Source organism: Condylura cristata, unplaced genomic scaffold (assembly GCF_000260355.1).
Source record: "Condylura cristata isolate star-nosed mole 26May11 unplaced genomic scaffold, ConCri1.0 scaffold00006, whole genome shotgun sequence".
NCBI lineage: Eukaryota > Metazoa > Chordata > Mammalia > Eulipotyphla > Talpidae > Condylura > Condylura cristata.
Genome location: NW_004567107.1, coordinates 24209738 through 24237325, shown reverse-complemented (window position 1 = coordinate 24237325; position 27588 = coordinate 24209738). Strand labels below are relative to the sequence as shown.

At 48.4% G+C, this 27588-nt stretch overlaps 1 protein-coding gene across 1 annotated transcript in view; it reads left to right on the top strand.

The window, feature by feature from the left end:
• COL15A1 (collagen, type XV, alpha 1) overlaps nt 1-20401 on the top strand; it is a 91955-nt gene extending 71554 nt beyond the window's left edge. Inside the window, exons 26-41 of the mRNA XM_012721594.1 lie at nt 1288-1341; nt 1423-1482; nt 2443-2511; nt 2611-2652; nt 4709-4754; nt 6809-6889; nt 7253-7302; nt 7398-7499; nt 8360-8504; nt 11086-11150; nt 12450-12578; nt 12723-12782; nt 14027-14086; nt 16879-17064; nt 18265-18380; nt 19330-20401. Of these exons, the coding sequence (XP_012577048.1) occupies nt 1288-1341; nt 1423-1482; nt 2443-2511; nt 2611-2652; nt 4709-4754; nt 6809-6889; nt 7253-7302; nt 7398-7499; nt 8360-8504; nt 11086-11150; nt 12450-12578; nt 12723-12782; nt 14027-14086; nt 16879-17064; nt 18265-18380; nt 19330-19543 (1479 nt within the window). The 3' untranslated portion in view covers nt 19544-20401. The remainder of the gene's footprint in view (nt 1-1287; nt 1342-1422; nt 1483-2442; nt 2512-2610; nt 2653-4708; nt 4755-6808; nt 6890-7252; nt 7303-7397; nt 7500-8359; nt 8505-11085; nt 11151-12449; nt 12579-12722; nt 12783-14026; nt 14087-16878; nt 17065-18264; nt 18381-19329) is intronic.
• Nucleotides 20402-27588: the final 7187 nt, after the last annotated feature.

The window sequence follows — 27588 nt, the reverse complement described above, 5'->3', positions numbered from 1 at the left end:
CCCACATGGCACAGCAGACCTCTCCTGTCTCCTGATGCTCCCCTCAGCAGTGTATTTTAGTAGTTTCACCTGTTCTGCTCCCCACTCTGTCTCTGGTGAACCTTCCCTCCCCCTGCACCTCTAGCCTACACCTCAGATCTTGTATGCATACATAATAGATCTTTTTTAAAAAAAAGAAAGAAAGAAAGAAAGAAATGCAGAGTATCCCTGGACCTGCATTTCAGCCAAGTCGTAGGTGATGCTATGCCCATTGGCATTTGAGAAACTCTGCCCTAGGACACACCAAGTGACCTGTACCCTGTTCACAACTCCCTCTCTGCTTGCTTCCCCTAAGAGAAAAGTGGGCTGAGCACTTCACAGACAAAGCCTGTTTCAGCCGAGCCTTTAGTTACGGGGCACATGGCTCTTCTAAGACCTTACTGCTGTGGTCAAGAGGTTCTTAGAAATTGTGAGTTTAAGGAAATTACGTATAACAGGACCATGCCGACCTGGAACAACATGGTTGTTGGGCATTGTTTCTTAGAGTAAGAATAAAGAACTCCCAGCCAAGAGTTGAAGAACCTGCTGCATGTGTTAGCGGAGCGGGAAGAAGGGGCTTGCAGCGCTGGAGGCAGAGGCCAGCAATCCCCTGGAAAACAGCGCATGGAAGGGGTGGGTCGAGGTAGAACTTGTTCTGGGAAGAAGTAGCGCGTAGAAGGTATCCAGTGCCTGAAGCCCTCGGGGCTCCTGCGGGAGACTGGGTCAGAGCAGTGGCTGAAGAAACACTTGGACCCCAGAACCCTAACATTAGACTAGGAGCTATGGGCCTCATCTGGAGAACTGGAGTACTAGGCCAAGACCGGTGCTCAGGGGCAGGTAGAAGGGAGCAGGAGTCAAGTCTTAGCACACCTTATCAGGACAGGCTGACATGATCCCAAGGGAAGGCGCCTTGTCACAGTGGGGACGTGGGAAGTCCTAGGCAAAGAGCCACCATCTGGCCCAGCACCCGGCTAGCTGGAGCTGAGGCTGCAGCTGCTACTTTCTCACTTCTTTGCTAGCTTGACTGACAGAGTGTGGGATGCAGGGTGGCCTGCAGCAGGACGTGAGGGGAGGGGATGCGTTGGGGCTTCCAGCTGAGAGCAGAGAGGCCAGGCGACATGGAGTCAGGCAGGTGTGTTGTTCCTCCATCTCCTCCCTCTTGCCAGTGTCTCACATCGCCACACCCGCACAGGCAGGCAGCCAGCTCTTTAGGGCTCCCTGACCCAGAAGTGTTATTCTTCTCTAACCTGGTATTTTGTTTGCCTCTAGGGACCCAAAGGACCACCAGGACATAAAGGAGAATTTGGCCTCCCCGGACGACCTGTAGGTATCAGTGTTCCTGAGACGGATGTGAGGGAGGCCTGTGGGCGGTGGGGTTACTCAGGTGCTTTCTGTGGGTTTCAGGGTCGCCCTGGACTGAATGGCCTCAAGGGCACCAAAGGAGATCGAGGGATCATGATGCCGGTGAGTGCCCCAACCCCGAGGCATCCCGGGGGTACAGTTCGGAGCAACAGGCCTGTGTTAGAGGAGGGTGAGAGAGGGCCTGGACCAGTGTGTAGGGCTCTTAGCATGTTCCAGAATGTTTTTCTTCTTCCTTTACTGCGACCTCTGAAGGTCCTCTAACAGCCCCGTCCTCCAACTCCCTCTCAGGAGGGTGTGTCCCCAGGAAGCACCTACACTGAAATGCAAAGGCAGCTCTACGCCTGTTGCTGTTGCTGTTTGCACCACACCGGCTAAGCTTTGTACATCCAGAAATCCAGGAATGCGCTTGTCCTGCAGCGCTGGGGTACTGACATGCTCGTCAAGCCTGCTGCAGCTGCCCCGAAACGGTGCTTTTACTTAGGGAGACCTGCAAGCCTTGCCGGGGGTAACTGTGTCACTCCTGAGTCACAGCGGCACAGTGCTGCTCAGGCTGCAGGCCTGGCTGAGGAAACACTGAGTGACCTGGGCAGACTGACCTGGCTTCACCATGACTCTGCCAGCTCATGAGAATTTTGTGTTATTGCATCTGGGAGGTGTTCTCCCAGGCACCACTTCGCATGAAGGCCGCCCCCACCCCCAATTGTCCACATGGGATGCCCTGATAGTGAAGCGGTAGGCCCAGCATTGCCTGAGCACTGCTCTGGGGGCTGGAATTCGGATTGTAAATCTCAGTTCTGCTACTATTTGCTGTGTGACCTAGAGCAGGTCACTTTCCCTTTCTGGGCCTCATTATCTCCATATAAACCAAGACAATCTTTGCACTGTGGTCTCTCTCTCCGGTTGTTGTGAAGATGCAGTGAGGTCACGAATGTAGAAGGGCTCTGTAAAGGAAGCTTCTTTCCTCTTTCCTATTGTGCCTTAAATCCAGGGGTGTGTCCTGTAGCTCTCCTCTTCACACATAAAAACCTGAGCTGGACAACATCCTTTCCTTTCTCCCTTCAGGGCCCACCTGGCTTACCTGGCCCTCCAGGACCCCCGGGACCACCTGGAGCCGTGGTTAACATCAAAGGAGTAAGTTGGGTGACCAGGAGGCGGCCTTTTCTGGAGAGCAGGAGTGGGACCAGACTGGAGCCAGGTGTCTTGACTCTCTCTTTTTCTCACTCCCCACAGGCGGTCTTCCCAATACCAGCGCGGCCACACTGCAAAACACCAGTAAGTAGCACCCCGCCACTGCCTGAGAGCCGGAGTTGGCACAGAGAACAATTCCGAGCGGTCAGTGTGTGTCGTAGGCCGCTCTGATTGCCAGTGTCCTCGTTCATGTTCTGTCCCTTACCTGCAGATCTTATAGACAACAGCCCTTGGCAGTGAAGCGTACTGGGTCTTCTAAGAGGCTACACGCTAACGGTGTTTCTTCTAATGCATTCAAAATATCTGCCTTGGATACCATAACCACATCAGTGTCATGCTTAGAGCAGTTGAAACAGGAAGGAAATAGACACCTCAAATACAAGTGAGGAAACAAAAAAGTAGTTGCAACTGGTGCACTCTGCCTGAGGAACTTGGGGCTAAATGCATAATACGCTGTGGTTTATCATGGGCCGCCCTTCCCCGTCACCCTCGTAGCGCCCAGCCCAGAGTCCCGAGAGCCAGGGAGGGTCTCTCCAAACTGTGAGTCAGAGAAGCTCACTGCCCTGTCCCAGGCCCTGTGGCTGACTGCCCTGGTGCTGTAACTCAGGTCTCCCAGACAGCAGGGGCAGGTGCGGGGGGGTGGGGGGGTCAGAATAGCGCCCCCACTCAGCCGTCAGCAACACCATCTTCAGGTTTCACACGTATTATGAGAAATGTAGGAAGGGTGGGCTTCCCCGGGCATAGAGTGTGTCTGATTATTCTCTCATTCATTCAACAAATATGTATTGAGCACCAAGGTGAATGAGACAGGTGTGGGCTCAGCTCCAGGGAGCTTGGCAAGTCCCTCGTGGGTGCTGGAGGAAGGGGTGAGGCTTTCAAATGCCGCATTTTGGCCGCGTTTTTGCCTAGAGAGCTGTCCACGTTGAGTCACTTGAGTGTGCAGCTCAGAGCCTGGCAATGCCAGCCTGGAAGGCAGAGAACAGGGCCCAGGACCCACCTGAGTCAGGGGCCTGCTGACGCCCGATTGCCCTGAGGACCATCGCAGCCCTGTAGTGTTTATGCTGGCAGCTGCAGGGAAGCAGAGTAAGTGCCGGAGGGCCCTTCCTGAGGGCCCCGCAGCCCAGCTTCTTATCAGTCAGGGGTACAGCGCCCAGAGGCGAAGCCCACTCCTGGTCCCACCGAGCTGGGGACCCTAAAGAGTGACCCCCTTCTAGCTGACATGATTTCAGGATTTAAATGGACCAACTGGCGCTACGTTGACTAACTTGAGAGTGCTGTGCAATGCTACCACCGGGGCTGAGCTTCTAGGACCCTGGGTGGTAACCATGACCTTTGAGGTTCACGAAGTTACGTAAAAGAGGCCAAAGATGGGCTGGGGACATTTTTGGGACTTTGAAATTTCATGTTGCACAGCTGGATACCAGAGCAGCTGGGACGCCTCTCAGAATGGGCGTTTTGAAAAAGAAGTGCTTCCTCTTAGAGCCAGTTTTACACACGTACATTTACTGGCTGTGAAAGGGGAAGGTGGACTAGTAAGCACAGGGTCATAGGTGGCTCTCTTTTATTAGATGAAGAAATGCTGGAATTGGGCATGAACCAGAAAGAATATTATCTAGAACAGCTTGGGCTCCAAGCCCAATCTAATGATAATCACCCCACCCCTTATTAGTCACCACCACCATCAGTTCCTGTTCATTATGCTCAGCTTTGATTATCACAGAAGCAAATTTAATGGCTGGCCCAACCCCATGCCAGCCACCCCTCTTGCTCAGATCCTTGGCCTCTACATGAATCAATTCTAGTCCTTAAGAGAGGACACAGACTGCTCCGAGTTGTCCAGACCAACTCTGCTATGGTTTGTCATCTTAAACTTCGGGGCCTCCTTTGGCAGAGTCGTTTGGGCTGTCTACTCCAGCCCAGCTGCACGACAGCCCCCAAGTTGAAACCTGGGATGCCCAGGCACAGAGAGCTGCTGGGACACTTGGGGATTTGGGGTGGAGGGAGCCCCCGAGCCGAAGGAAAACCTGATTGCCTAACATTGTCTATCCTGCCACACGCCTCCCAGAACGGGGACAGTGGCCACCTGCGTGAGTGAATTTCCATGACGGTTGCAATGTTAACCTGGCCTCTCTCTCTCTAGGTTGGCACCGCTCATCCAGGGGATTCGGAACTCATCACCTTTCATGGTACACGCTGCCTCCTTTGCCCTGTGTTTCTCTGGGACGTCCCCAGTCGTTCATAGCCCTGCAGATGGTGACTTCCATTTGCACCAGGCTGGGTGTAGATTAGTGGCTGAGAAGAGTGGTGGGAGGGTTGACAGGGCAGCCCAGGTGAACTGTGAGGCTGGGCACCGGTCTGTGGTGTTTGCCACTGTCTGTTCTGTACCTCTTGGCTGAGCCTAATAGTTAAGCAGGAACTTCCCCACTTCTTCTTTGGAGCCTTGAATTGTTCACAAAACACCTGCTGATCCCTTCTCCTTGCTTGGTGCCATCCCATGCACCCTAGTGGAGGTGGGTCAGTCCTATGTTGTCCCTACTAGCCAGGGCTTTGGCCTTTGTTAGGTGGAACTATTTAGAAAGTAATTATGGTGCCCTTTACCTAAAAGGGGCCTGAGCACTTGGAAGACCTTGACTTCTTAGTGTCCTTTTTATTTTTCTTTCAAAGATGTATTTATTTATGCATACAAGAACTGGGATACAGGCCAGAGGTGCAGGTGTGGGCAAGAGGATTCGCCAGAGACATAGTGGGGAGCAGAACAGGCCGACTGACGAAATATACTGCCGAGGGAGCAGCGGGTTATACAGGAGAGGTCTGCCGCGCCATGTGGGTCACCTCCCTGATCAGGGATGAGGCCCATGGTGCTGTGGCTGCTGATAGCTTCAAAATGCTGTGCTTTAACCCCTTGTGCCACCAGGGAGGGCCCTTCTTAGTGTTCTTGGCCCTGCAGTATCAGCATCTGCTGGAAGCTGTTTAGAAGGGCAGGAAGCTGCAGGTTAAGTACTGGAGACATATGAGGCTGGCTAGTCCCCAAGCCTCAAAGCCTCAACCAGTAAAACCCGGCATGCTCAGGCCTGCAGGAGACGCATCAGAGAGGGGGCAGAGCTTGCCGACAGGAGCCTGCAGGAGAGCAGTCACTCTGGTCCCTGTTGGGTCGAGGGTCTGAACCTGCAGTTTAGATGGGGGAGGGTCTCCTCCTAGTGCATGTCTGGCTTTCCTTTATCACCTGCGCCGGCCAGGTGGTGGTTTCCCTGATGATACTGACCCAGGGATTTTCTGTCACTTGATGACGAAGATCCCCTGGTGAAAGGTGGAAAGAGCAGGAGATAGAGCCAGATTTGCTTCTGGCAGCCCCTGGGGGAGGCAGGAGACAGACTTTCTGCACTCCATTACCCTGGGCAGCAGGTTGCCCCCAGGCTGTGAGCCCTCACTTGGCTGCCCACATCCTGGCCCATGCAGCTCCCCAGCCTCAGTGGAGCCTCGAAGGAGAGATAGCATCTCCCCGTGGTCCCCCAAATCAGGAAGCCTGGGCCCTCCAAATCTGCGCTGTGCCCCCATCTCTGGCCTGGGGAGCACTGGCTGCTTCTCTCACATCTCCTGGAGCCAGAAATCGAAAGTTCCTGTTCTTGCCCACCCGTCAGGGTGGACAGGGGTCACTTCCCTCCCAAACACTGAGCCTACAGAAAGCCCCCTCGGTGCCTCTTTCCCACATGGACTCCGAGCATAAGGGAAACTGTATGCCAGTTCTTTGGAAACTGCCTTCTCCCAAGCCCTGCAGAGAGGGTGTCTGGAGTTGACCTATCAACGTACAGTGGTCAGCACCCCTAGCTGGTCCCCTGCAGATGCTCCCAGAGACTCTTCCCCTCTCCCTCCCTACCCTGCTGCACACAGAGAGGGGTTAGGACTAGAAGTTGGGCTTGGTGGTGAATCTCAGGTGGAACCATCCAGGAGAGGCTTGGCTGAGCCTCTCCCAGGCCCCATGCAACATCTCTGTGGCAGCTGGGTGCTCTGTCCCCGCCATTACTCCCTCCTAGCCTCCATTACTCTTCCGTCGCATCGAGGAGACCAAGCTTTTCAAGCGGGGACCCACCTCTGCCCTCCCCAACACGTAGCAAAGGGTTTGATGCTCTTGTAGGCCTTTGTTTAGTGGACTTTGCTGAAGAGGCTCAGTTTGAAACCTTTCTCAGAGAACAAAAGTAATTTTCCACTATTTTCTTTTCCATGTGTGTGTCTTCGGTGACAGGTGTTAAAGGAGAAAAAGGATCCTGGGGTCTTCCTGGCTCCAAAGGAGAAAAAGGCGACCAGGGGGCCCAGGGACCACCAGGTATTTCAGTTTCATTTGAATTTTATTCCTGAGATATTAGCTGAGCCAGGAAGTTAAGATAATTATATCACCACCCTGACTGTAAGTGCCACTGAGTTCTAGAGGGACCCAGTCGTGGACATCACATGCTCAAGATGGGATATAGTCAGGAGTGACCGGCTCTGCCGTGGTTCACGATTCATATGCAAAACAAAGCCGAAGTCAGTGCTGGGCTGACTGGTCATTGACCTTCAGGGGCCAGGAGTCACACTATCTGGATATGGGCCCCTTCCAGTTGGAAGCAATCATGGTTGCCAATGAGGAGGCTTGTTTTTAAATGCTTGAGGTTATGATTGTGAATTTTACAAATCATTACCTTTACAGGCCCTCCAGTTGACCCAGCTTACCTGAGACATTTTCTGAACAGCTTAAAGGTCAGTTTTCTCCGCTAAGCATTGTGTTTCCAAGTTCTTGGGCTTATATCAGAGACTGGCTCATCCTCCTCTTCCTGAATGTTCTCTGCTTCCAGGGAGAGAACGGAGACAGGGGAATCAAAGGAGAAAAGGGGGATCCTAACAGCGACTTCTTTGTGTCTGGGCCTCCCGGTCTGCCAGGAAGTCCAGGATTGGCTGTGAGTAGCGACCCCTTCCCATCCTTCCTCCATGAGTCCCCACTTTCCCTGAGCCCCCAGTATGATTGGGCAGTTGGAGAGCAAGGTGGGTAAGATAGAGAAGTTGGAGGGAGCACTTGGCACTGGCCAGCTCTCCGCCATCCCAGTCTACTCCTGGGGAGGTGGCCCGAGGCCCCAAGGAAAGGGAGCTGGCCAAGGCGTGTGCATTCTCTGCCCTCACTGCTTCTTCAAGTCCAAGGTAAATTTGGCTCCTGACAAGGTTATTAATGGGGAACGCATCAGATAATCGAGGTAGGATGGAAGGAGAGGGAGATATTTGTAGAGGAGCAATTTGACCTTCTGAAATTTTATCAAAGAAGCTCCTGGATAGATTTGGTCTCCTTAGGATGAGAAGTTTCTTTAGGCCTCGAAGAGGAAATTGACTTGTGCCTCCAAAATAACAGTGACCTGGTCATTGACCTTCAAGGGCCAGGAGCAAACACGGTCCAGAGCTCAACCTCAGGCAGACCTGGCAAAGCCAGGAGACCAGGGAGCTCCTTCCAACTCCACAGCTCGTCTGCTTGGAGGCTTGGACAAGCCCTATCCCCTTGCAGATGTTTCCTCTGTAAAGGGCAAAGGCTGGGCCCTTCTCACTCCAGGATTCTCTGGCATTCTGTGTAGTGACAGTAGCCAGGGGCCAGGCTGCTCGCTTTAGGTTCGTCACCTTGAGTGTACCCGGGATGGACGATAATGAGAACAGTAGCTGGTATTTACTGACTTCTTATGAATGCCCTCTTAAAAAAAGTGATGGCACCTGTTGTTTGTGGTTAATGTGCTTGATCGTGCTTCTCTCTTCTGTTACTGTCCACTTGCCTTGACAGGGCCAGAAGGGGGATGCTGTTGTCGGACCTCAAGGACCCCCAGGTGTTCCTGGTCTGCCTGGGCCACCTGGCATTGGAAGACCTGGTTCCCCTGGACCCCCAGGACCCCCAGGACCACCCGGACCTCCGGCTATCTTAGGAGCAGGTTAGGGCTGTAAGGGTACCTCACACTGCCTGATGCTGCTGGCACCAGCCTGGGGCATGTAAATGACATCTCATCTGGTTTTGATTTTTATTTCCCTAAAGTGTCCCTTGTCGGTAGACACTTGGCTGCCATGTCAATGCCTAGGCCTTAGAGACTTGAGGACCAGTGCTGTTTCTAACTCTGTAAAAATGGCTTGCTACAGTCCCTCAAATGAAAAATGGGTGAGAGAGGAGAAAGTTTCCATTTATTGAACATTCGTCAAAGAGACTCTGCCAGTTACACTACATTACTTTATTAAACTCTTACAAAGCTGTTCCAAGAAAACATTAGCATCCTCATTCTGCAATTAAGAAAAGTGAGGCCCAGAGACATTTAGGCACCTTTCCAAGGTCACACGGCTAATGAGTGACACCAGCAGGATGAGGACCCAGATCAAGGCAGCTCTGGAGTCTGTTCTTCCCAGGGGGGAAAGGGACAGTGAGCAGTGGCTGCGTGAGCACTGGCCCACACGCTGCAGGGGTGTTACAGGTACACCTGGAGAAGAGTGACAGCATCTGGAGGTGACTTGGGGACCCGGACTTTGGCTTACTCTTGGGTCTTTGGATAATAAGTGACAGAAATGTAACTCAGACAAAAGGGAGATATACTGATGTGATTGGAGGGGCTCACAGTCCATTTGTGGGTGACTCAGCTTGCCTCTGCAACTCAGCAACAACCAGATCCAGGGACTCGACCCCCATGAGGCGTTCCTGGCCGTCTGTTGTCTCCTGCCTGAATATCAGCTTCATGCTTCTTCACCACAGACCACATCCTCTGTATGGCTGGAAATAGAGCTACCAACAGCTTATAGTTTCCACCTTCAATTAGAAATCTTCACCTTTTGTCTGATTTTTTTTTTAGTTTGAAAAGTCCTGGGCTGGATTCCAACAGCCTGTCTTGGGCCAGATGCCCAACCTTGAACTAGCCACCTGTAGCTAAGGTGGCAGGATCATGGGAGAACATGGCCCCTCGTTCTGAAAGCAAAGGGTTGCAGAAGTGAAAGGGAAGATGCCAGAGATGCCCACAAAGCACAGAAAGAGCTGGGTGGGTTAAAGCCACAGGTGCTCACACAGCCTTGAGCAATGAATGGGAATTAAAGTAGTGAGTGGACATTAGAGGGTCAGAAGAGGATATAGAGACTCTGCTGTCCATAATGGCCCCACACTAGGCCCCAGGACTCCTTGCTCCACTGAGCAAGGATTGCCTTGAATGTCATGTACAGTGGCTCACAATTCCCATAACACTCTATATTCATTATCCCATTTTATCGTCATAGCCGTCCTGGGAGGGAGATGAAATGGATATTGCTATAAAGCTCATTTCATGGATGAAGACACGGAAGCTCAGAGTGGTTAAGAGACTTGCTCAAGGTCACAAGTACTAGTAAGAGGCATTAGCATGGGACCAAATCCACTTCTTCTGGCCCTCTCTCCACTAGACATTCACCACCCTGTGTAGACGTTTGAGCCCTATGTTGGACTGCAGGCGTGCTTGTAATGAGCTGAAAAATCGCACGGAGTAGTTTTACTGACACTTATTAAGACATCCTTAATGCCACAAGAGCTTTGCAGAATTTGTGAGGACAGGGAATTATAGCGGTAGAGGGGAGCAAAGGACTAGCTGTAATGACACTTCATTATGTTTGCCTACAATGAGGGCTTTTTATTAGGCAACCATGAGCCCCCAGAGAATTTAAGGGCTCTTACTAACATTTTATATAGATGATTATGTACAGTGCGTGTGTGCATTTTTCTAGGGAAAAGGCCAATGGCCTTGATCTGATTTTTAAGGCCACTGTGACTCATATCAAAAGCTGAGAACCCCGACACACACTTGCATTTTTCTAGGGACAAGGCCAATAATCTTGATTTGATGGTTAAGGCCACAGTGATTCATATCAAAAGCTAAGGACCCTTGATTGACTGCTGTACAGTTGCAGAGCAATTTTATTTTCCTTGCCATAGCCCTAGGAAGAAATGCCAGCTTAGATTTCACAGCTGGGGGAACAGGTGCAGAGGGCTTGCTGTTTCTCCAGATACAGCTGCAAATTGACAAATCGGGGACTTGAGTTCATGTCTCCTGGTTCCAAGGTTGAGGCTTCTTGTCACTTTACCATCCCACCCTCCCTTTAGAGCCTCACACCTTCTCTTCCTCTTTCTGACCCTATTCTCTTTAGAGTCAGTTACCTCTCTTCGGTGGTTACTTCAGCTTGTCTCTTAAATGAAATAAGTTGGGTGAATCAGGAACTCTTAGGATGAAGTAACAGAAAACTGAGCTCAAATCATAGAGACAACAGCATTGTATTCAGTTGGAAAATGGACAAGTCCTAAGACTCGTCTTGTTCCAGGTCTATAGTCAAAGATTTCAACACTTCCCCAACCAGCCAGGTGTCTGGGCCTATGCTGCACCTAGAGCACCCCACGTGCAATTCCTTGCAGCGCTGTGAAGGGATTGCGCAAGCTCCCCACTGTGCCCAGCTGACACTGAGGCATTGTCCAGCAACTCTGCTCTTTTGTAATTTCTCTGCTCTGCTCTGTTCTAGCTGTGGCCCTGCCAGGTCCGCCGGGTCCTCCTGGTCAACCTGGGCTTCCTGGATCCAGAAACTTGGTCAGTATTACCATCAGCAGGTATTTTTCTTTCTGCTTTGCATGGGGTGGCTGAGAACTCCAGCTCCGATGTTTAGGGATTGGTATGCCTTGTATGTTGGGAGTAAGTGTGCAGGACAATTGAATTGGCACAGCTCTATATGTGGTAGAGAGTTTATTAAGTAAAAGAACACAGAATGCAAAGTCATTTAATGATTGAAGTTCTACTCCGTTAATCTTTAATTGACTAAACCATAAGAACCCATCATGATACATAAAAAAAAAAAACCTAAACGCGAGAGTGTGGGTCGAGATCTCACAGCCCTGAGCCAGTCAGGTGGACCCTGGGATTCAACCTTCTCCATTCTACCAGAGGATGTTCCTCATGTTTGCGACGCTGTAGATCACGAACCAGGGGTAGCACTTGGGGCTGATTATGGTCCATGGAAAGATGGGCAAACACCTCACACAGGTAGGAGTCCTAAAGGTGCTCCTGGATCTTTACCAAATTTGGAGTTGGGAATTTGACTTTCCAAGGAAGGACCTACCCAGCAAGTGATTGGAATTTAATATTTGATGTCTTCATGGGTCGGGGCAGGGCCTAGGCTTATTTGATACCAAAAGTCTTTATCTGCAAGGCAAGGTCAAAATTAATTTTTGATCATCTCCATTGAAATGAAAAGTAAAAACTCTCCTGGCTGATGCTTCTTTTGAGACTTGATGCTTTTCAATGGCTTTTTGCAGCTTTTATGTCTGCTCCTGGATATGCCAAGATGGCCATGTTCTAGACAGAAATGACAGGTCCCCATTTTCTATCATGTACTTAATATCGCGACTACCCTGCTAGACAAAAAAAAAAAAATCAAGACCTGAGTAGAGTTACTCATTTACTTGCCTTTCTTATTCAAGTGAAAGCAAACAAAAATCTCTAAGGAGCAGCACGAGATGACACATTTTTAACAATGTGTCATCACTCAAAAGGGCTGCACTTGGCAAAATGATTTTGGGGTGATTTTGCCAACACCCAACAAAGACAGCTCTGTTCTCAGCTTTTAAATTCTCTTTGTACTCACAGAATATTATCTTCTTTTTAAAATGTGTTTATTACAATGGAGATGTGTGCCCAAGGCAATTCATATTTTTGTTTTCTCAAGAAGAATGTCCTTGGGTTATTCGTGGGTTCTCTATCGCTATGTGGTGTAAGAAGCCTTTTCGTTGACTGTGAGAGATTGGCTATATTTGGCTTTCCAAAGACGCTGTTTTCCTAGCTGCGCCACTGGGCTGATAACTGTGGTGTCTGGAATCTGAAATTGTCTGTCAGGTCACGGCCCTCAGCAGCATGGACGACATGCTGCAGAAAGCACATTTGGTCATCGAAGGGACGTTCATCTACCTGCGGGACAGCTCGGAGTTTTTCATCCGTGTCCGAGATGGCTGGAAAAAATTACAGGTAATTCTCAAGCCTCCTTTAACAGATTGCCTTCTGATGTCCTTAGAAAACATGAAATCTCCTACAAATGCCACTTTTCTGCCTTGAAATAAAGCACACGGTTTCTAGTTGATGCCTCATTTTCAATGTTGTGTTTCCTTAAAGCTGGGAGAACTGATCCCCATCCCTGCGGACAGCCCTCCCCCTCCCGCATTGTCCAGCAATGTGAGTACTGCCCCTCTTTGTTTCTCAGCCTTGGTTCATCAGCATTTGTGGGTCCCCCCACATCTCTAGTACCAAGCTCTCTAAACTCTAGATTGCCCACTCAGCATGGTTTGGTATCTAGGAAAACCCAGAAGTCACCACCAGGATATTCTCTCACTGGAGTGGAGGGAGAACTGAACCCCGAGGTGGGGGACCTTTTGTCCATGTCTTGGGCACAGGGCTTCCCTCTCTTGGCCTCAGTTTACTCATCTGTGACATCATTGGTTGGCTTCAGCAATCTAGAGGAACCCTTTACCTTTAGCACGATGAGCCTTCTTAACCTGATGAGAACATTGGCTAGTTGTATCATCCATTTTCTACCCCGCAACAATTTTTTTTTTTTATTTTACAAAAGTTTATTTTTACATCATTTTGTACATTTTTTTTTTCCATCTCAATTGTAATCCCCGGGGGTTTCCCATCACCAAGTCACCCGTGTGCCATCACCATAATCCCATGCATTCCCCCCCAACCCCCCGTTTTTGATCCCATTCCCCACTCCACCCCCGCAAAATGTCTCTGGTATATGGTTGTTCATTATTTTTGTTATTTTCTCGCCGGGTCCATTATACTCCTGCTATGAGTGAAACCCCCCGCAACAATCTTTTAAGGCAGGTACTCTCACCCCCAGTTTGCTCATGAGGAATCAGAGACTCTAAAGAGATGATTTGTCCTATGAGGTAGAGCAGTTAGCTGCTTCCTTGGTTTGGTGCTCTTTCAAAAAGCCTTGAGAATATCCCCTTTGGGAGAATCATTTTTTCATTCACAAGCACGTGAAGCTATTCATGGTTAAGTGTGGCCCAAAGACCCTGCCAGACTTTTAATTTTTTTTAAAGATGTATTTATTTATGCATACATAACTGGGGTACAGGCCAGAGAAACAGGGGCAGTGAAAGGCTTCACCAGAGACAGTGGGGAGCCAAACAGACAGATCGACGATGTCTACTGCTGAGGGGAGCAGTGGGCAGGTCAGAAGAGGTCTGCCGCACCATGCGGGTCACGCCCTGGGCCAGGGATCCAACTTGCACTGAAGTGGCTGCAACCAGCTTGCAGTGCTGCATCCTAACCCGTTGTCCCACCAGGGAGGGCCTGCCAGACTTTTTAAAGACCCTTCTCAAGGAGCGTCACTCTGGCCCCTCAGCATGCTCTGAGGAGTCAGTCGGATGTATACTCACAATTGTTTATTTTGCTTTTTTATGCAACAGCCACATCAGCCTCTGCCTCCTCTGATGTCCATCTCCAGTGTCAGTTATGAGAGGCCTGTGGTGAGTGCATGTCCCGCTAGTGCTCTGCAAAGGCTGAATGTGTGCCCCTGGGTGCTGGTGGAGCCCCCGGAATGCATGCACATGCGTGAATGAGACCAACAGAACATAGATAATTAAAATCCAGTGTGCTAAGTTGTTTGGGAGGCAGACAGGGTGCTGGGTGTGAGGAAGGTCAATGAAATCTGCTTTCTTTAGAGAAGATGACTGTGAGCTAAGAGAGAAAAGAAGATTGAGAGCAGACAGGATCCAATGAAGGGAGAGAATGGGAATCCAGGCAGCGGGAACAGAGGCAGGGGAAGGGCTGCACATTTCTCCAGTCCCACGTATTTCATTCTGGCTGAAAGAGTAGAGTTCAAGTTTAGTTTGCAGAAGGCCATCTGGGGCCCGTAAGCCAAACTAATGACTTTGACCTTTTCCAGTGTTGGGGAGCTACTGAAGGGTCTTAAACTAGAGATGGGTATATAAGACTGACATTTATGGAATTACAGTGTTCAAGGGTATAGAGCAGGGCCCTATACCCACATCTGTTTCAACCAGTCCAGGGCCAAGAAGAAGCAAGCATAGTTTCGTCACATGTCTCTGCTCCCTGGGCCTCCCTCAGGTCTCCCGGCTCGCCATCCTGCTTCCTTCCTCTTCAATCTCCTTTCCAGATTCTTTTCTCTGCTCAACCCCACCCTCTTTTGGGGGGGAGGAACCTGGAACCTCCCCTTTTCCTGGGGACCACCCTGTTACAAGGCCGCTCTTTCACAAAACATGGCATGGGCACCAGAAACATGTCTCTGGCTTACTGCTCTTCACCGAGCAGGAATTCAGCCGGCAGCACCATAAGTCGGGTGTGCCTGGGGTGTCTGAGTGGCAACAACCAAGAGGGAGTAGGATGATAGGTTCTGACCCCCACAGTGGGTCTGTCTGGAGATGTGGGCTTGGGGGTCTTTGGCAGAGCCAGGCAAGTGTAATGGAGTGTTGGCCTTCTCAAAGAGTCTGTGTGGTAAGGTGAGAGGGAGCTTGATGAACCAAAACAAAAGGGAGCTAATGGAAGAAGTGAGCGGGAAGCTAAGAAGCTGTAGCCAGAGAGGAAGGAAGGATGCAAGCCGGCGGCCGTCAGCAGGCCTGTGCTGCCCCAGTTCCCTCCAAGGAACTAAATGCGGCCCTTCAGATTTAGGAAGTAGAGAAAAGCCTTGCAGCAGCTCAGAGGGATGCCTCTGAGTCCGGTTGGTTGAGGAGTTGCTGGGAGCTTAGGAAAGAGAGAAGCAAAATCTTAGTTATGAAGAGAGAAGTTAGGATCATGGTTCATGGATTAAAAAAAAAAAATTGTAGCTACTTTTGTGCTAAAGGATTTTAAGAATCATATAAATTCTCTTTTTTTTAAGATTTACTTATTTATGCATACAGAACTGGGGGACAGACCAGAGGTGCAGGGGGTGGTGAGAGGATTCACCAGAGACAGAGTGGGGGGCAGAACAGGCAGACTGACAAGTACACTGCTGAGGGGAGCAGCGGGCGGGTCAGGAGAGGTCTGCTGAGCCATGTGGGTCACCTCTGGGGCAGGGATTGAACACATGCTGAAGTGTCTTTAGCTTCTTAGTGCTGTGCTTTAACCCGCTGCGCCACCAGGGAGGGCCCTCATATCAATTCTTAAATAATTCATAGACCTTGTAGAACATCTGGAGCTTGAGTAGAAGGACTGGGGAAGAAAATAGTGTATCACCTCTAATTTCACCAAACTACAAACACCACAAAATAACCATTAATGTTTGATTGCCTGTATAAAAAGGACAAATCTACTGTTTAAAAACGATACCGCAGGTGGAGAAATACAAGCCCAAGACCACAAAGGCTCCCCATCCTGCCAGGCGATCAGCCGTCATGACAGACATTTCTCTGTGTCTCCTTCAGGAAGGAGAAGAGGAGATGGGTGGGATTAGACACTTGGCAGGGAAGTCCTGCCCTGGCTTCTGGGCAGCAGCACTCCATCAAGGGCTCCTGTGAATGTCCTTTTGTGAAGCTGCCAGGAGCTGTTGGAGGGTGATGAGACCGCAGGGACTCTTCCCTCAGGTGCTGCAATGTCGGGATGCACCAGCTGGGAGGAGGGCGGGTGGGGATGGCACAGCCAGCTGGCAGGGCTCCTAGGAAGGGCTAGTCTGGTGGCCTGGGAGCAGTTGTGGTGAGGGAGCCCATGGAGGGCTGAGAACGTGGGAACATCATATCCGTGCTGCCGGGGAGGCGTCACGTTCGTGTGTGTGTGCCTGTGGGAGGGGGTGTACAAATGGGGGTGCTGCTCAACTTGGGTCTCTATCACAGTGAGAAAGATAGAACCAGGGGTAAACAGAAAGTGGAGGTAGCAACAGGCTTGGGATCTGTGTTCTTTTGAAAAGGGGTAGTGAAAGGGAGGAAATGTCCAGAAGAGCGTGAGGACAGCATGGGGCAATCTGGATATATTTCATGGTCACCTGCCCTCTCCCCCCCAAAGACCTGCAGGCTGGATTCAGGTCTCTGAACTGCTTTATTTGCTCCAAAGAGTGTTTTGTTTTGTTTTGCTCATAATGGCAGAGTGTTACAACATTTAGAAATATTCAGAGAGCTGAAGCAGGCTGCTTTGGCAGATCTGAGCTCTACTTCCCTGGAGAAGGTCAAGCGGGTTTGGAATTCCATATAGAAGCTGCAGAAGCTGACCTATAGCCTGCCCCCCACTCCAAGACGTCTGGGGTCTTGTTAGGAGCATGAGCCTGTTTCACAGTTGGGGTTTGCTTTCGACTCTTTAATACACTGGCTTTTCTCTCCATTTTTCTCAGCTGCACTTGGTTGCTCTGAACGCACCATTTTCTGGAGACATTCGAGCTGATTTCCAGTGCTTCCAGCAGGCCAGGGCTGCAGGACTGTTGTCCACCTACCGAGCCTTCTTATCTACCCACTTGCAAGATCTCTCCACCATTGTTAGGAAAGCAGAGCGATACAGCCTCCCAATCGTGAACCTCAAGGTAAAAATAAACATCATTCTTGTTGTATCCTGGAAGTTCAGGTCTTCGGGGACTGGAGGCAGTTGTCCCTCCCTGACATCATCAGGAGTGAGCAGTGTGACTTTATGTGGGTCACTTTCCTCCTCTGGGCTTAGTTTCCTTGTCTCTGCAGTACCCCTTCCTGTTTGGATTAGACTCTTTGAGCAGACCAGAGAGATGATCATAATCTCTGTTATTTACCTAGTTTTTAAAACTGTTTACATGTACTTTGTGTCCATGATCTCAATAGATACTCCACGAAAAACGGGAGTTGTTCTCTTCTCTGTCAGATGAGGAAACTGAGGCTCAGAGGGAATAGTTTGCTTCAATCACTACCAACTAGAATATGTTTGATTCCCACATCAGGGACCCTTGCTCCCCCAAGGATGCCCTCCTTTGGGCACTGGCTTAGTGGCCCAGAGGCAACAGGTGAGCAGCACCACCTCACCCTGCATCCTGAGTTGTTCTCTCTGTACCTCTAAGCAGCCAAAGCCTGCCGGTTACTTCTCTGCCTTACTTGCTGCAAGGCAGGATGTGGTAGGATCCTCAGTTATACCACAGACGCCACCCTTCAGGTTGTGGAGGGCTGGGGCTATCACTGTTAACACACGCCATGGCCCTAGCCCCTAACCAGGTCTCAGAGGCACTTGGAGACCTTGAGGTCCCCCGGAGCCAAGTCTGGAACCTCGAGGCTGGTGGGTTCATGTGGACGCTACACCTCTCCTCTCCCCAGGCTCTGCCCACCTGACTCAGCCACTCAGAGTGTCTGTATTCTCAGAATACAAGTAACTGAAGGAAACTGGGTTCTTCGGGAAAGAAGGCAGGAATTCATCAGCACACCCACAGTGTACACGGGTACCAAGCCTGCCCCCCATTTGAAACTTGGTCTGCATATGTGACATTTTCAAAATAGTAACAGTCAAGACTTAAAAAACACACTTGGGGACGAAGCTGTCTGCACAGATGATAAGGAAATGACCTCAAGAAGCAAGAGGTGAAGCCAAAGGGTTCAAGGATAAATTGCAAAAAATCAAACATTTCCTGAGTTCCCATGCTGTCCACCCTGGGATTGGACATGGCAGCTTTGGCATAGGTAGCATCAGTACTTGAAGAATGAGTAAATAGCAAGCTCATGTCAGGCCAATGGTCTGATGGTTCCAATGTGTCATTTTGTTTCCATAGGGCCAAGTACTTTTTAATAACTGGGACTCAATATTTTCTGGCCACGGAGGTCAGTTCAATACACATGTTCCAATATACTCCTTTGATGGTCGGGACGTCATGACAGATCCTTCTTGGTGAGTAGGGGTGGAAGTTCTTGAAAAATAGGGTAGGAGAGAGTTTTAGGAGTCGTTCTAATAATGGGATGCTTTTCTCAGCTGTCGTGCCTGGGTGTTGCAGGCAGAAGGCCTCAGTGAGGCAGCCGAGGGCCGGCCATGGAGAGAGCCCTGGCTTTGGAACCAGGTGTCCTGAGACCAGTAACTTAATATGGAACTCTGCTTGTGCAAGGCACTTGCACTCCCTGATCCTCAGCTGCCTAACTGTCAAGTGGGCAAGATAATAATACCTATGCCACATTGTGAGAATAAAATGATAGCTGCGAACATCTTAATGAGTAGTCTATATTGTTATTCTGGTGGTTCTCTAAACCTATGCTGTGAGCTGTATTCTAATTATTTGTAATCTACGTAAGCTTTTAAGAATAAAACAACTCAGCAAATCTTTCTTCAGTACCAGGCCTAGACAAAGTAGTAAACATCCCTGCCCCTACCCTTACAGACTCATAGTCAACAGCAGAAGACAAAATGTTGTTCTCAACAGAATGTTGTCAATGTAAAATGGGGAAGCAGATCAAGTGATAGGACTGCAGAGGAAATATTCATTCCTACATGGGGGGGGGGGTGAGAATCAGGAAGACTTCCTGTAAGAAGCGGCATTTCATGAATTTTGAAATGAGGAATTACCGGTTTAAAAATGAAGGAAAGGCCACTCCAGGCAAAGAGACTTCAGAAGCAATGGTTCAGACTCATGAAAGCAGAACGTAGGATTTGAACAACTAAGAGCAGGATGTGATTGAACACAGTGTGTTCAGAGTGGAGAATGGCAGTGAAGATCCGTGATGTGAGGTCAGACTGAAGAGTTCGACATGTACACTTATTTCACTATAGAGTTATGTCAGTTTGCTCACTGAGATGTACCACCAAGAAGTTTCATTCTGTAAGTTAATGCGACAAACTTCCCTTTCAGGCCCCAGAAGATCGTGTGGCATGGCTCCAACACCCACGGAGTCCGTCTTGTTGATAAGTACTGTGAAGCATGGCGAACTACCAACATGGCCGTCACAGGCCAGGCCTCCCAACTGAGCACAGGGAAGATCCTGGACCAGAAATCATATGGCTGCGCCAATAGGCTAATTGTGCTGTGTATCGAAAATAGCTTCTTGACCGACGCTAGGAAGTAATGACCTTCGGATGATCTTTCCAATTTCTCCCACGTGAAGAGTTGACACTGAAATCTAAAATTTCTAAATGTTGTAAATATTACAGTTTTGATGACACATTCATGATAACAAAGAAAACGTACCTCAATACACTCAACGCTGAAGACAGAAAGGACTCAGATCCAAGATAAAGTCTGATCCATATATTGGTGCTAGGTTCTGCGGGAAACCCTATGCAGTGTGAACACAGCCCAATGGGCTTAGGAGTGAGCTGGAGAACAAAGGCCTTGGCGTTCTGCCCACTGCATCCTTCAGAAAGTAATTTCCTCCTTTTAACCATTGTTGTTGAGTGTAAAACATCTTTCATGTTTTCTTACAAAGTCAGTGTTTAGAAATGTTCCCCCTTTCTAAGTTATGTGTAGACCGAATGCTTTATTCTTTAATATACATCCACCATTTGCAACTGCTGTTTAGAGAAACAGAACCCGCTCAAATGATCCTATTTGTATTTTCTGATATTAATAGATTTTAATGTTTTTCCCTAAAATATTATTGACATCATGCTTTTAGGAGGTTTATATTTTTGCACAATCATATTTTAGTATGGCATCTGTTATTATAGCTACGACTTGCTGGAAAAGTTTAAACTTCAAATGACCTGAAACTAGTAAAGAATAGCACAGAAAGACTGCCGTGTCCCGGGCTATCGTCTTCCCACCCCCAGCTGATGTTACCCCTTCCATTTGGCAACTCAATTTTCTACTGTGATTGAACAAACAGCTTCCTAAGATGAATTTTCTGAGAAACGTTTACCTTCCTGCAGTACACTTTGATTTCTTTTTTCCACATAAGTGAACATTAAAACATCTTTTCCAGGCATTTTCTTCTGTTTGACTCTTTCCCCCGTCCTGTTACGTCCATTGCTGATGTGGAGTGCCCTGGGCTGGGTTCGCCAGGCTTGTCACTGTCGCTTGTGTGGCCTTCGGGAGACATCAGAGAATAGGAAGGCTTTCCCATCATGCTCATCAGCTCGGGGCTTTGTCTCACATTTTTGGGGGGTGGTGTGCAGAGAGGGGAAGGTACCCAGTGAGGGAAGCACCATGATCGGTGACTGTTTCAACGCATGACTTTGGCCAAGTCTACCTTCTTCTCTAGAGGCTGGGAGGAGACACGCCTGCTGTCCACCCCCAGTTACTAAATATCAGTCGTTCCTGTCCATTCACTTTTCCTAGTAGCCCTGCAAGGTAGGTATTTTAATTCTTCTTGACAAACGAAAAACAGAAGCTGAGGCTTCTGTTCTGGTGGGGCTGGTTTCAGAATCCTCTCCTGCGAACTGCTTCTCTCCACCCCACCCTCAGCTTCAAGGCGGTGACTCTGGCTCGTGGCTTGATCTCACAGGAGAAACAGAACCATGGACTGAGTTGCGTGCCAGGAGATTTCCTCCCATTCAGCTGGGCTGGCCCTGATCCTTCTTGAGGTAGGAAGAGAATTAAAAAGAACAAAGCAGTCATACAGAACCTCCACTGAGGAGCTTCCTATGGAAGAGCAGTGAGACTTTCTAGTGAGTCATGGGATGGGGACCACTGTAGGTTAGGAAGCCAGAGAGGCAGACTGTTGAGGACCAGCCCACCGATTAAGTGGGGTGAGAGTTGCCTGGTGTGGACAGGACCAAAGCAGGTGGTGGCACAGGAAGTCACAAGGTCATAAAGTAAAGATGTCATCCATTTTAGTCAGACCTTACTGTGACTGGATCACAGAAGGGGCAAGGCATGATGTCGTCCAGGGATAGCCAACAAGAGGAGAGCTCCCTTTGCTAAGAGGAGAGCTCCCTTTGCTAAGCTCCCTTTGAGATCCGGGCCTGCAGGAAATCATAACCAAATAGAGTCTCTCACCTGCATCAACACCAGCCCTGCTCAGGCCCCAAGGACCACAGTCAAACCCCTGGGTTTGGCACTCATCACCCTTCATAGAACATCAGCTTTTCTGTCACCTGGCAAAGGTGTCCAGCCTGGTGTCCTAATAGTTACATAAAAGGGCCACCTGGGCCCCTCTGCCAAGGCTGTTCATGCCCTGACCCATCTCAGGAAAGCCTTAGTTACTCCAGGACTAGCCCTCAGGCCCATGCCCAAAGCAGACTCTGCTTTCTCTGTGACATCCTCCAGGCCTCTGTACTTGCCGACTTTTTATCATGATTCTTCTCTGGTGTGTGCAATTAAAACCCACTGAATGCAAGGCCTCCAAGCCTTTTCTTTATTCCTTTGCCTGGAAATTCTGGATGGACTCCGACTGGGAAGCTCACTGATGTTTTCAGGCATGATAACGGAAGGTATAACACACTTGACAGTGCTAGAGGTCTTTGGGTGTTAGTCGACCCTGAAAGTCTGTATCTACAGTATCCAAGGTCCTCTGTTCAGAAGCAGAACAAGAGGACAGAATCCTTTTTCTATCAGGGAGGAAGCAGACTTTGAAGATACAAAGGAGAAAGGAAACTGACAAGATATGGGGGAGGCCAGACAAAAAGGATAAAGGACAAGGTCCAGGGAATCCTCTCTGCAACCTGGTTGTGACCATGTAGCGGTGCCTGAAAAACCAGGAGGGAAGAAGAATGGATCACAAAACCACCACAAATGTCCTCGACCCTCTGGGCTGCATGTGACTTGGACTTTAAATGGTACAGGAAGTAAAGTAGGGGACAGCATGGAATTCAGGGAACTCTGCACTCCAGTACAGCTGAATGTTAGTCAAGGAAGCAAAATTTTGTAAACTGGAAAAAAAAGAAAAAGAAAAAAGGAATGGGTTGACTCATGAAATCACAAAGAATAGGGAATTCAAGCGGGTCAAGTGACAGGGTCGCTTAATCTGTTTTCTCTCCTTTTCTTGCCTGTCTCTGCCTTTCCTTTCAATCCTTTTTCTCAACCCAATGAACGAGTTGCTCAGGGATTTCTATAGGCTCCCATTACTCAGACAACCCTCTGGGGTTACATTAATTCCTGGAAAGAAATCTTGTGTTGTGAGCCCATGATCTTGACTGGAAACCCTACCCAAGAAGAACTATACAGAAGGGGCAATTTTTTCTATGAGAGGGTTTACAATGACCAGAGGGACTCAGGAGTTTGAAAGGACCAAATTAAAAATGGGGGTGGGAAAAAATGGGGGTGGGTGGGAACAGAACCTACTACACACAGTAGCAGGAAAGAGCTAAGTGGGGATATGGTGGTGAATGATAAAGGCGAGATCACACCGGGCTTGAATTCTAGAATGAGGCATCTGGATTTCATCCCACCATGGTGGGGTGCCTAGGGAAGATTTGAAAAAGTGAGAGATGGGTCAGATACATGTTTGAAACAGATCAGCAGGTCTTTTGTTTATTCATTCATTGATTTGGAAATGTTTCTTGAATAATGATTTTGTACTCAAGTCCAATTTGTATTTGGAGGAAGAGAAATGTCATGTTCCCAATTTTAAAATCCACTGAGTCCATCCTATAAAGTGGTGCAGACCCCATGTTTATCTCACCCCCATTTCCTCAGGAGCCTTTCCACTTGAGACAAGCACATGTGCTTAATCCCTGCTTACTCATCCCTGGTTACTCCTTGAGGTCCTGGGTTACCAAGATATCACTGAACCTCCTCAAAGGTCTTCCATCATCTCTGTCTAATTTCCCCTCTTGCCGTCTGTCATCAACACACAGTCAAGTAGAGACAGGATTTTGGGTTTGAACTGGGACTCTGTCACTTACTAGTCAGGTGGTCAGAAGCAAGTTACTAAAAATCTCCAAGTTACTAAATACTGTCTCCTCCACTCAACCCTTCCCTGAAGCCATTTCTTCATGTGTAAAACAAGAGTAACAGAAACTACGTTCCATTGAGCAAGTTCTTTGGAGCACTGAGAATGGGGCTCTGACCCTGAATAAACATGCAATACGTGCTCATTCTCCTTGGCTGCTCTGTGTCCTCTCGGCAGCAGGAGGGCTCTAGCTTTGCTGGTTGTCATCTAGTCTGTGTGGTTTCTCTAGCTGTCTCGAAGTCCAAGACCGCGACTCACCATGTAGACAGGTGCTGCTATACCTGTTGGTGAATAGTCACTGTCCCAAGTTCCTGGGGACTTTGGCTGCCCTGCTCCACCCTTCTGCTTCTCCACCTCCTAATCCAGCAGCTAGAATGTGATCATCTGATCCAGCAGGAGCCATCTCTGGCACCAGAGCCGGATTCTTCGTGATTGACAGGAGCGCGTGCCACAGTGACTGTGAAAGAAGCTTGTTATCCCTTGGCTGCGCCTGCCTGGCACCCTGAGCTCCAAGCAGAACCCGGCGTGCTGTCATCTGATATGTTCATAGAACACACAGCCCACCCCATCTCTCCTTCTGGTCTTGCTCCTTCCCCTCTGGTCCTTCTCTCAGTGAATGGCACAACCAGCCAGTCAGAAGCCCGGGAGCCATTTATTGCTTCCCTTGTTCAAGTTCAACAAATATTGCTTCCTTAGTAACAATATAACAACAGCAATCAAAATAACAATAAAAGAAAAAAATAACCCATAAAGCAAATACTAGGAAGTTCGGCAACGACTTGACTTTTTGAAATGTCAAAATATTGGGAAACTGAGGGCAACTCTTTCTTTGCTGCATTCGTTGCTCTTCCTTGGAGACAGTGTGGTGCTGCTTCTAGCTAACCTAATACAGACGGCTGCTCTCGCTTCTATTCTGATCTCCTGGCTGCCAGCCCCTTTCCTTCTGTTCATTCTCCACACCGAGAGAACTTTCTAGAAAGTCTGCCACGCTCAGTGATTTGATTTTGGTTTCCCCCTTTGTTCCTTTGTTTTTATTTGTCTTCTTGCCTTACTTCATTTTTGTACAGTAGTGGATTTCTCCCCTTAGTTCTCCCACCACCGAAGCATCATAGCACCACAGTCCTCTGTGCTCTTCCTTCTCGGTTTGACCCCTCCCTTGCTCATGCCTCTGATCTGTAGTCAACTTTTCTATGTGTTTTTTAACCTTTTGTTCAGTTTTTCTATTTTCCACATGTAAGTGAAACCGTCTGATATTTATCTTTTTTCCTTCTGACTTATTTTGCTTAGCACAGTCCTTTCTAGCTCCATCCATGTGGCTGTAGATGGCATGAGTTTATCTTTTTGCTCCCTGAGTAGTATTCCATTGTGTACATATGCCATATCTTCTTGATCTGCTTTGGGGCACTTAGGTCATTTTCTTATCTTGGCTATTGTAAAGAGTTCTACAATACACATAGGGGTGCAGGTTTCCTTTTGAATGAGTGTCTTTGAGTCCTTTGGGTAGATCCGTAGAGTAGCATTGCTGGATCAGATGGTAGATCCATTTTTAGTATTTTGAGGACCCTCCACAAAGCTTTCCGTTGTGGCTGAACAAGTTTACATTCCACCAGCAGTGTAAGCGAGTTCCACAAGAACTTTCTGGAAACTGCCATTTTTGTAGGGTTGGTTATCTTATAACGGCCAAAGACAGGGCCTGCTGGTGAGTCTTCCCCAATGCTGAAACCCACAAGACTGTGCCAGCAGGGTCAGGAGACAACCTCTTGCTGGGAACCATGAGGACCCATCCACTCTGGAGCCACTGGTCCTTTTCAGTAGAGACTTTCATATTTATAAATACCAGCAGGTAGCAGCAAGCACCAGTTAGCCATGTGAGGAGTATAAGCAGCCTCAGAAAGGGAAGCAGCAAATCAGTCAGACCTATTGACTTGTATTTTTAAAAAAAATTACAGAAGACAGGAGCTAACTTTTGAAAAAATCAAATTTATATTTCAGTGAACTGTCAGAAAGTAAAAGCAGTGTGAAATGGAATACTAGGAAAACAAAAAGCAGTCCTTGAAAATAAAATACATCATTGTATACACCCAGAATAAAGCCACACATCTATACTATGGGAAACTGAGTTTTCAGATAAACTCATAAGAATTAACATGACCCCTCAGAAGACACACAAAGAGATAATGAGGGAGAAGGAGACAGATATAATTTTCTAGTATTTATGTAACTGGAGTCGTAGAAGAAGAATGAATAGGCACTCCCTGGTAGCGTACAGTGTTAAAGCACAGCACTATGAAGCCACTGCAGCACGAGTTCCATCCCCGGCCAGGGAGCTGACCCACATGGCACAGCAGACCTCTCCTGACCTGCCCACTGCTCCCCTCAGCAGTGAGTTTCAGTCAGTCTGCCTGTTCTGCTCCCCACTCTGTCTCTGGTGAATCCTCTCACACACATACTCCACCCCCTACACCTCTGGCCTGTACCCCAGTTCTCAAATGCATAAGTAAATAAATTTTTAAAAAGGAAAAAAGAATGAATGAATAGAAGTAAAATATCAATTAAGCAAATAAAAGAGGATTTTCTGAGCTGATGTGCTTTCATCTACATATTAAAGTGGCTTACTTCCTCCTGGGAAGAATTGTTTTTAAAAATCCATACAAAGACATATATGGTAAAATTTCTGTATTTCAAAGAAAATGTAAAATTCCTACAATTTCTCATATAGAAAGAATCAGGCTGGCACTGGAGTTCTCATTTGCAATATTAAAAATAAAAAGGCAGTAGGACAATGTGTAAGCAACCCTGTCAGTGAAGAGTATGATATAAAAATTTTGCAGCCAGCCAAACTGAGAACAAAAAAAGAGTTACTTTCATAAGTGTCAAGACTCAGAATTATTACATCCAAACAATTTTTCTGAGAAACAAACTGTGGGATACTTCATGAAATAAAGAATGAATTCATGAAAATTAACAGAGAATTCAGATTTCACAAAGGATAAACCTTGTAAAATACTGAAAATTGAATGAGAAATGAAGTCAGGATCATTTGTAGCCCTATCCTGTCCATAACAGTTAGAATTCTGAACAACAGAAGAAATTCCACTGAACATTCTGCCACCTTTGAACAACGGATAGGAGACAGGCTTACAGAGACCTGGGGGCACAGCGTCCCAAGGAGGAAGAAGGACAAATGTAAACGCCTCGAGCAGTGGACGGGCTGGGTGTGTCCAAGGGGCAGAAGGAATCTGACAGGAGCGGGAAGGAGAGCAAAGGGGGACAGAGGAGCCAGACAAGGGGGTCTAGGATGGCAGCTGCAGAACACCCAGATTCTGATGTATCAGCGTGACATTTTCCAGCCCTGACTCTTGATGCCACTCACAAACATATACTCTGTTCCTGTGCCTAGCTTTCATTACTTATTATAGACACAACTATCATGAGTTTTGCTTCAAGAGATGTTAGGTTTCAAATAAGTACAGGACCTGGTTTTTGTGTAGGAGAGACCCACAGTGACTGGCTGAATGGACTGTGAGGGCAGGGCAGGTGGGAACTGGATCAGTTAATAAGCTGTGATGGTGGCTGAGCCGCAAGGGGCTTTGATCAAAGCAGTCGGGCTGGTGCGAAGTGGGCAGACTTGGGGAGAATTGAGGTGCTGCCTTGTTGAAAGGTCTCAGGGAAGAGAGAAGGGTTCTGAGATTTAAACCTGGATGCTTTCTGGTCTGGGAACGACTCCATGAGAAAGCAAACTTGGTTTTGGTTGCTTGTCTTCTTTGGTGTTGTGTCTCCAGGATCTAGTTGAGTCTCTGCCACTGGTAGGTGCTCATAAAGATGTGTTGAACACATGAAAGAGTAATAGCTTAGTGGAGAAGCCTATTGGACATTAGGCTGCTCTTCCACCTATGATAACAGGATATGTTTAACCACTCCATATGTTTTTTTCAAAATTCTATTTAAAGCAGGGGAAGGACCTTCCCTGGTGGCTCAATGGTTAAAGCTTCACAATGCTAGCTAGCTGCAGTCACTTCAGTGTGAGTTCGATCCCCAGCCCCGGAGGTGAGCCACATGGCACAGCAGACTTCAGATATCCCACCTGCTGCTCCCCTCAGCCATGTACTTCGTCAGTCTGTCTGTTCTGCTTCCCACTGTCTCTGGTGAATCCTCTTACTGCCCCTGCACCTCTGGCCTGCACCCCAGTTCTATATGCATAAATAAAGCTTTAAAAAAAATAAAAGGGGGAAAAGGAGGCAATTCCAGATGTAGGAGCAAGTAACTGTCATCCTGGACAA